Source organism: Chrysochloris asiatica, unplaced genomic scaffold (genome assembly GCF_000296735.1).
Source record: "Chrysochloris asiatica unplaced genomic scaffold, ChrAsi1.0 scaffold00559, whole genome shotgun sequence".
NCBI lineage: Eukaryota > Metazoa > Chordata > Mammalia > Afrosoricida > Chrysochloridae > Chrysochloris > Chrysochloris asiatica.
The window spans coordinates 319,173-327,178 of NW_006409077.1; the positions used below are offsets into that span (position 1 = coordinate 319,173).

At 40.8% G+C, this 8,006-nt stretch overlaps 1 gene segment (V, D, J or C); it reads right to left on the reverse strand.

Annotated features, from left to right (window-relative positions):
• Positions 1-6,756: 6,756 nt before the first annotated feature.
• Positions 6,757-7,340, reverse strand: LOC102834948. The segment is given in 2 exon segments: positions 6,757-7,148; positions 7,292-7,340. Coding segments are annotated over 2 exon segments (441 nt in total).
• Between the last annotated feature and the right edge of the window lie 666 nt (positions 7,341-8,006).

The window sequence follows — 8,006 nt, forward strand, 5'->3', positions numbered from 1 at the left end:
AAGTAGAGAAGAAAGGCTGTGGAAGGTTTGAGCTTGTGACCAATATGTCATTCTGTTTCTCCAGTAATATTCAGGAATAAAAGGGTGGTAGATGAAATGGACCCATGTCCCATTTCATTGAAACACAATCTACACAATATTTGCCTCTTCACCTGAAGTTTTAGCCCTGCTGTTTTGAGGTCTTAGTTACCAAGAGCTATAAACTTCCACCAGAGAGAAAATAATGGTCACATTGAATTGCAAATTGAAAATGCTACCAAGACATTTGGCCAGTACAGGGAGATAATCTATCCATGATTTTCCTGATGAGACTCATAATTGGGAATACAACGGGATAATTTAGTTTCTGCTATAAAATGAGGAAAGAGGGGGGACAAAAGGATTTTCTTGCACTATTAGTACTTCCATGTGTGAAAGTAAAAGTGCATGGAAACTATCGAGACTGAAAATAATGATAGAAAAAAGAAGACCAGTGAAAATGTACATCTTCTGAAATGAAGGGTAGGTTTATTCAACCTCATACTGCTAGCTAATCAGTTTAGCAATTGACTGGACCCAAGGGAACATGGAATAGATGATGGTTAAAAGAAGTTTCACATAATTAAAAGAAGCTTCATATTTTGTGTGACATATGAAACACATAGACATCACCAGTTAGAGAATTCAGGACTGTTTTAGGTATGCATATTTTCTCCAAGTTATTACTTGTAAGTACATTTATAGTTATTAAGCCTTTTTTTCTGCAATGTTCTTCATTCCTTTAATGATATTGTATAGATTTTGTGGTGTGGTTAAATTACAGAACATCCTGGTGACAATGAATGAGTTAGCAAAATCAATAAAGCTGCCCAGAAATGAAGGTTATTCCCCAGAGATGGAGGCAATGACCTTTGGAACTTGTATCTCTTTTTTTAAATACATGGAAAAGCCCTGTTTTGTATATAAAAGATTCTGATATTTTGTTAATAAAAGCATAAAGTTGTTTTTAGAAGTACATATATACAGAAATCTGTACATGGGTGCCAAATAACCACAGTTCTGACGAATGCTTGCTATTAACTGTCTTCTCCCAGTGCCAACACTGAGCTCTGAAATGCTTTCAGCATGATACCTGGGCTGTTGTTGTTGTTAAGTGCCACTGAGTGAATTCCCACTCATTTTGACCACATATAGGGATTCTGAGGAGTGAACCACCAACTTTGTGATTATCAGTCCAGTGCTTATCTTACAGCTCCACATCACCTTTATTTCTCCTTTGCAGGTACTCCCTGTTTGATTCTGCCAACAGAGGACACTGAAGAGAGAGGAAAGGCTTGAGATGAGGAGCAAAACAGTGAGTCTTCTTTACCGGTTATTTCCACTGTCCCCTGACAGTGCTCTTCCCCTGACAGCTGCATTGCTCTCCGACAATTTCATACACCAGTACTATCTGGATGCTCTTAGGGGAGAGCTCATTTATCTGTTTGAAAATGCTAAGAATTGTGGTCACTAACCTAGAGTTCAATTTCCTACAGAACATCTTTTGAGACTTCAAGTGAATCAAAGACCACCAATGAAATCCTTATCTTCAGGTGAGATTCTATTTCAACTGTTCAAAATTATCTGAGTTATTTTTGTCCTTAAACTTTAAGAACAATTACCAAGGACAAGGAAAGTCTTTCATGAGAAAATCTATGAAGTTTTTACTTGTATTTGAGGTACCACTGACAATATATTCATATATGGAATGGTCATTATTATCTTTTCAATAAATATAGGGATACAAATCAAAGTAACTGGGAGAAAAATTTTACCTGCTTAAACTTTTAAAATATTATGGTTCAAGAAGTCTCACTCTTTGATATTTCATATTTAACTTTTAAAAAACTCTTCTCTATCATTCCAGATAAAAATAGAACTCCCACCTAAACATTTCAGAAGCGGAACATGACTCCTATTTTGACTAACACAATCATTACCATGAAATGTAGTGTTTTGATGTTGTTGTTGTTAAGTTTCCTCAAGTGGGCTCTGACTTTAACAACCCAATACAGGGTTTCTGAAGAGCAGCGGGTGGTTTGAACCATTGACCTTGTGGTTCATTGCTTATCCTACAGTGCCACCCCAATATTTTGGTTATTTGATATGAGCCTCTATATCCGTTCTTCAAGGCCCAGAGTCCTTTTAAAAGAAGAATGTAGCAGTGTCCTAAGCAAACTGAAGCTGTTTTATACAGTAATGCTGATTGCACCCTGCCTGATTGGTGACTTCTGTTCTCCGATGCGATATCCTCTGCTCTGTGTGTTTTTTGTGAGTGTTTCTGACAATCCATCCTTGAGGAAATCTAGGTTCTGAATCCACACACTGGGAGGTTAGTTTTCCCAATGTCTTGTGAGTTCAGAGGCTGCTTGAGGAAATCTTCGTTAGTGCCATCGCATCGGTTCTGACGCATAGCGAAGATTTCCAAGGAGCAGCTGGTGAGCTTGAACCGTCAACCTTGTGGTTCAAACTGCTTTGCAGTCTAGCGCATTAACCCACAGCACCACATCAGGACTTCTAAGGAAACCTAGTGTGTGGCAATGTCTCAGTGAAGTCTCTGTCAGAGTAAAAGAAGGGATCTATGGGGTTAGGATTTGCTGACAGAGATTTGCATACAGTCACTCTTGTTACTGTTGTTAAGTGACTTGGAGTCACTTCCCATTCATATTGGTCTTGTATTGGGTTTCCTAGAAGTTACTGGTGGGTTTGAACCACCTACCTTGTGGTTAGCAGTCCAGTGCTTATCCTAGGGCACCACACCAGGACTCATTCCTTCTCTAGTGACTTAATTTGTAAATTTAGTAGAATGACCTCATGGAATTATAAGCCAAGGGCTATACTCTGTTGATCTGCATATCTTCTGTCCAAACCCACAAAGTTCTCAGAATTGCTTTTAAAAGGTATTTTCTAAAATAGAGGTTTGCTTAGCCTCTGACAGTTCTCAATCAATATTATGGGTTTTCAGGATGAAATTTTCATCTTTTTGCATCACAGATAAGAGAGAATATTCTGAATTTATGATCCTTATTCTCAGGTGTCCTGGTGTCGCGCTGTGGATTAATACACCATACTGCGAAGCCATCTGAACTTCACGGGCAGCAATTTAAGCTCACCAGCTGCTCCTCAGAAACCCTATACAAGGTGGTTATGGGTCTGAACCTACTCAATGACACTTAGAAACAACCATTTTTTCATGGTAAATGTTTCTAAGATAAGCATTATATGGTTGATTTTGGGTTTCTTTGTTTTTTTTAGTTAACTCATAGCACATCACTTTATTGGTGGGTAGAAAGACATTCTTGTGTCTGTGTTCCTTCTCACTTCTTTTTCTTTTCCTATTTCCTTTGTGAACATAGTATCCAATGGAGAAATTGTGCTGACCTAGTCTCCGGCTTCCATGGCATTTTCCCCAGGAGAGGGAGTCACCATCCACTGGAAGGCCAGCTCAAGTGTAAGCACTAGTTACTTAAACTGGAACCAACAGAAGCCAGGAGCCAGTCCAAAGCTCCTTATTTATGGTATATCCAACCTGGCCTCTGGGATCCCTGGCCGGTTCAGTGGCAGTGGCTTGGGGACAGATTACTCTCTGACCATCAGCAGTATTCAGGCAGAAGATGCTGCAATGTACTACTGTCAGACAAGGTACATTAATCCATCTACAATGTTACAGACTGGAGCAAAAACCTCCTTCACCCCCGAGCACACAGCTGCCTCCCCTTCAGAGGCTGTGAGAACTATAGCCACTGTTTCTTGTGTCTGACAGCATCTCACAGTGACCCTCATGTGTAGCCTGAGGTTTCTAGATTGTGAGACGTTGTTGGTCATTAGAAGCAAGTGAAAAATCAAGATTTCAAGATTCTCAAAAGGGTACTATATGGTGATAGCCTATTTAGTAAAGGAAGAAATAAAGGTGTAATGAAATTTTTCCAAATAGAACATTAACCTTCAGGTAGATTGGCTTTTAAGAATCTTTTCCATAAAAAAGTAGGTAGAATTGACATTAGAATTTTTGTCTCATCATGAGAACACGGTGGGGCAGCCACCACACAGGCCTTGAACTTTTTGGCTTCTTTGACTAAAATGCTGCCCTGTCTGAAGCCAGGTCAAGTGGATATTATCTGCAAGTGTGGGTGTTCTTGCATCTGTCCGCTCTCTTCGTATAAGCTGGACACTTTGCTCTCCACTCTAGTCCTCTGTGACTGTATCACTGACTCTGAGCCCATGAGTCCCCAGGTCTTGCCACACTGCTGGCCGACAGGTCTCCACCTGGGTTCACAGGAATCTATTGAACGATGTAGGGCTTAGCTCGCTATTTCACTGCTGTTTTTCCCTCACTTTCCCTTATGGGTGACGTGTGTGGTCACCAATCAGAGCGTGTATTCCCATTGCATCTTTGTCTTGGAAGAGGATTTGCACTGAGAGGACCCGACCACTTGCCTTGATGTCTCCTGGGCAAGCAACTTGCTTGTTCTTGTAGTAACAGTCTGACTGCCTTTATTGTTTTGTATTTTTCCTGTAGGTCTTTCTTTCAAGAAGTATCTTCTGTTTTTCTAGCTGCTCCAGGCTGGTCTGCTCATCCTTTCAAGTGGAAAATTTCCCATCTCTGAAGGTCTGGATGTGGTTCAGGCTTCTACCTTTAGTCTTATGTAATGTAGAGGCTCCTCAGGAAACCTCCTTCACTGGACACATTGTAGCCCCAATTTAGGTATTCCAATCAGTTATAGGCCGAAGACGGATTTACAAACTTTCTATGGTGATATTTCTGGCTATTCCTTTCTTTCCCCCTCCAGTGTCTATTTTATAATATACTGCACGGAAAACCAAGATTCAAAAGACAACCATGCATCTTAACATTATTCCCCACCTTTCCCCATTCCAACCATGTCTCAATCTCTGTATCCCAGAGCCCTGTTGTTCTAACGTTGTGCCTACATCATTTTTTTACCTCTGTCCCATTTAGCCCATTCAAGCCTGCCTAATTGTTCTCCCATCTGCTTTGTTCTTCCATTCCCCTCTCCCTTCTTGTATATTGCCCCCCCCTCCAACACCCAAACTATCCTGTGTCTATTCCCTGCCCTGTGCTCTACCTTCCCCTCCCACCTCTAACCATACCCTTATGTCCCAGCAACCAGCTAAGAATCTGAAATAGGACATGCCTGACTCTAGGTGCCTGAGTTGGTGCTGCTAGCTCTCCACACACTTTGATGCAAGTTCAACATTCCAGACAGCAGGAGTTTCCTTAAGAGTGTATGCTAAAGGGGGACAGCCACACCTCTAGCCACCAGGCTAATGTGGGGTACAAAAATAAAATGTAAATGTATTAAATATTTGCCCCTTTATATACACCAATAAGTGGTATGCCTCCGAGCCACCTCTTGCCTTCCAAGTCTCCTATGGAAGTTCAAGATGACAACAGCATTCCTGGAGTAGCCATCGGCAAAGATCAGTAGTTTCTTTGTGTGTGTGTGTGTGTGTATGTGTGTGTGTGTGTTTTCCTTTTCTCCACCATGCATCTGTTCAGCAGCTTCTCCTAGTGAGAGTTAGCACAGGGCTGACTCAGCAGATTTGGAATCAATGCTGGGAGCTCCTCACTTCTTTAATGTGGCCCACAACCACAGTGCTCACCTCTGTGAAGCTCCAACTTGCTGAAAGATTGGAACTTTGAACTCACCCAGAGGCACCTCAAATGAAAGGCTTGGTGATCTGTTCACAAAACTCATACCTTGAAATCCTATGGAGCAGTTCTATTCTGCACAAATGCAATGAGCATGAGTTAGAGTCAACTCAACAGCAAGCTAACAACGTCAATATTTATATAGTCCTCCTGGTTATGGAAAAGCACTTTGGATTTTAGGTGAAACATAAACAGTAGAACTGGGGCTAAGTCAAACATTGGCCAATTAATAGAGGATAACCCTTTAACTCTGTGATCTTGTAACTGATTAAAAAAAAAAAAAGATAAGCAAAAACATTCTAGTGGTAATTATAACAGGAGGAAACAGAGGAGATAAGAGGGCAATTGTGGGAATCTAAGAAGAGACTGCATATGTGAGGGTCCACACACTGTAAATGCTGTTCTCATAGGCATTACTGCGATTTCCTTCATGTTATTGGAATGAGAAAACTTACAGAGAACCTGGTGAAAACTAAAGTGTTTAGGGAAGAGTTGGAATGACCATGTGAATGAATCTGAACCTGCTTATATGTGCTTCAAAGTGAGAGTTTTGCACCACTAGGCAATGTGATAGCGTAGTGCTTGCGAATCGGGCTGCTAACCTCAAGGTCAGCAGTTAGAAACTACCAGCTGTTTCACGGGAGAAAGATGAGGCTTTCTTGCTCCCGTAAGGATTTACAGCCTCAGAAACCCTGTACTGGGTTGCTATGAGTCGGAACCGGCACATAACCATCACCACCAGGCAATGTGATGAGTGCTGTGATGCTATAGTACTGGACTTCAAACCACAAGGTCTGCAGTTCAAGCCCACCAGTTGCTCCCTGGGAGAAAGATGAGGCTTTCTGTTCCCGTTACAGCCTCAGAAACCCTATACAGAATTGCTGTGAGTTGAAGCAGACTTATTGCACTTAACAACAACAACAGGCAATGTGATTGAAGACAGGCTTCTACTGTATGAAACCTGTCAGGCACAGCTGTAGGGAAAGTAGAAATTACAGAAATGAAAAGGCAAGAATAGAAAGTCAGTATGCATATGTCTTAGGAAGCTCACAAATACTCAAGGGTCACGTAGTTTCACATACTGAGCATTTTTGATAGCAGCTAAAGAAATCCCATTGAGAGCACTGGGAGGTTTTGGTAACAGGGTATATCACTGTGAGAGGGAGATTATCATCTTGCTGACAAACATAATAGGCCGCATCCTCAGATTCAGTGTTATTAATTGTCAGGGTGAAATCTATTCCATACCCACTGCCACTGTATCGGGATGGAACCCCAGAGATGAGAGTAGTAACATATTTAATAACGAGTTTCGGAGCTTCTCCTGGTTTTTGTTGGTACCACATTATATCATCATCAATGTCTTTGCTGGCTTTGCAGGTGATGGCAACGTTGTCTCCTAGAGATGCTGATAAGAATGCTGGAGACTGTGTGAGTAATGTTTCTCCTCTGATATCTGTTCATGGAGGGAAATATGAAAGATTATTAAAAAGACATGTTTGGAAAGAATGGAAAGTATCAAGTCCTAATGAAAATCTACTCTTTTGTTGAGATTTAGAAGTCTTAAATGCCATGAAGCAGAACAAGCATTTCTCTTACCAGAGATACAGAGGAGCAGGAAGCTGAGGAGCTGAGCCTGTAACCCCATAGTCTCGGCCCTGACTTGCAGATAGGAGTTAGTTTCCTAAGTAGTCGCCTGCATTTTATGGCCTTTGAGATCTGAGGAGGGTTACATGTGGATGAACTATGCAAATTTTATGTTGTAATGTAAGTGCAATGGGGAGGAAGTATTTCAGTGATATAGTGTGTAAAACTTCATGCATGAGCTGTTCATGTGACATCTTCACAGCTAAGGGAATTCAGCAGCATTATTAAAGTAAACTTTAACTTTCAGCAAAATTGTTGTCTGTCCTTAACTTTCCTTTTCTTCAAGCCAAATTTCCCCCTCAATATTCTCTAGAATTCCATTACATTCTGCTATTCCTATGCTAAGCAGCCAGTCAGTGTAAATTCTGTGGCAATTTTCATGACATCACCACCCATTGCTTGTTTTGTGTGTCAATCCACTACTCTGTCCTAATACTGTACCCATGTTCAGATAGCAGTATCAATGAAAATTCATAAGTGAGGTCATCAAAATTTATGTTTAAACATCTTTGTTTTCACTTGATATAATTGTAAGTGATACACACTTGATTCCTGTGTGCGCCACTATATCTTTCTTTGATAAACATCATAATGTCTCATCACCCTTGAGGTTGTTTTCATGTTGATAAGTTTTATTTTATTTTGCTTAAACTGACCAAAATGAATG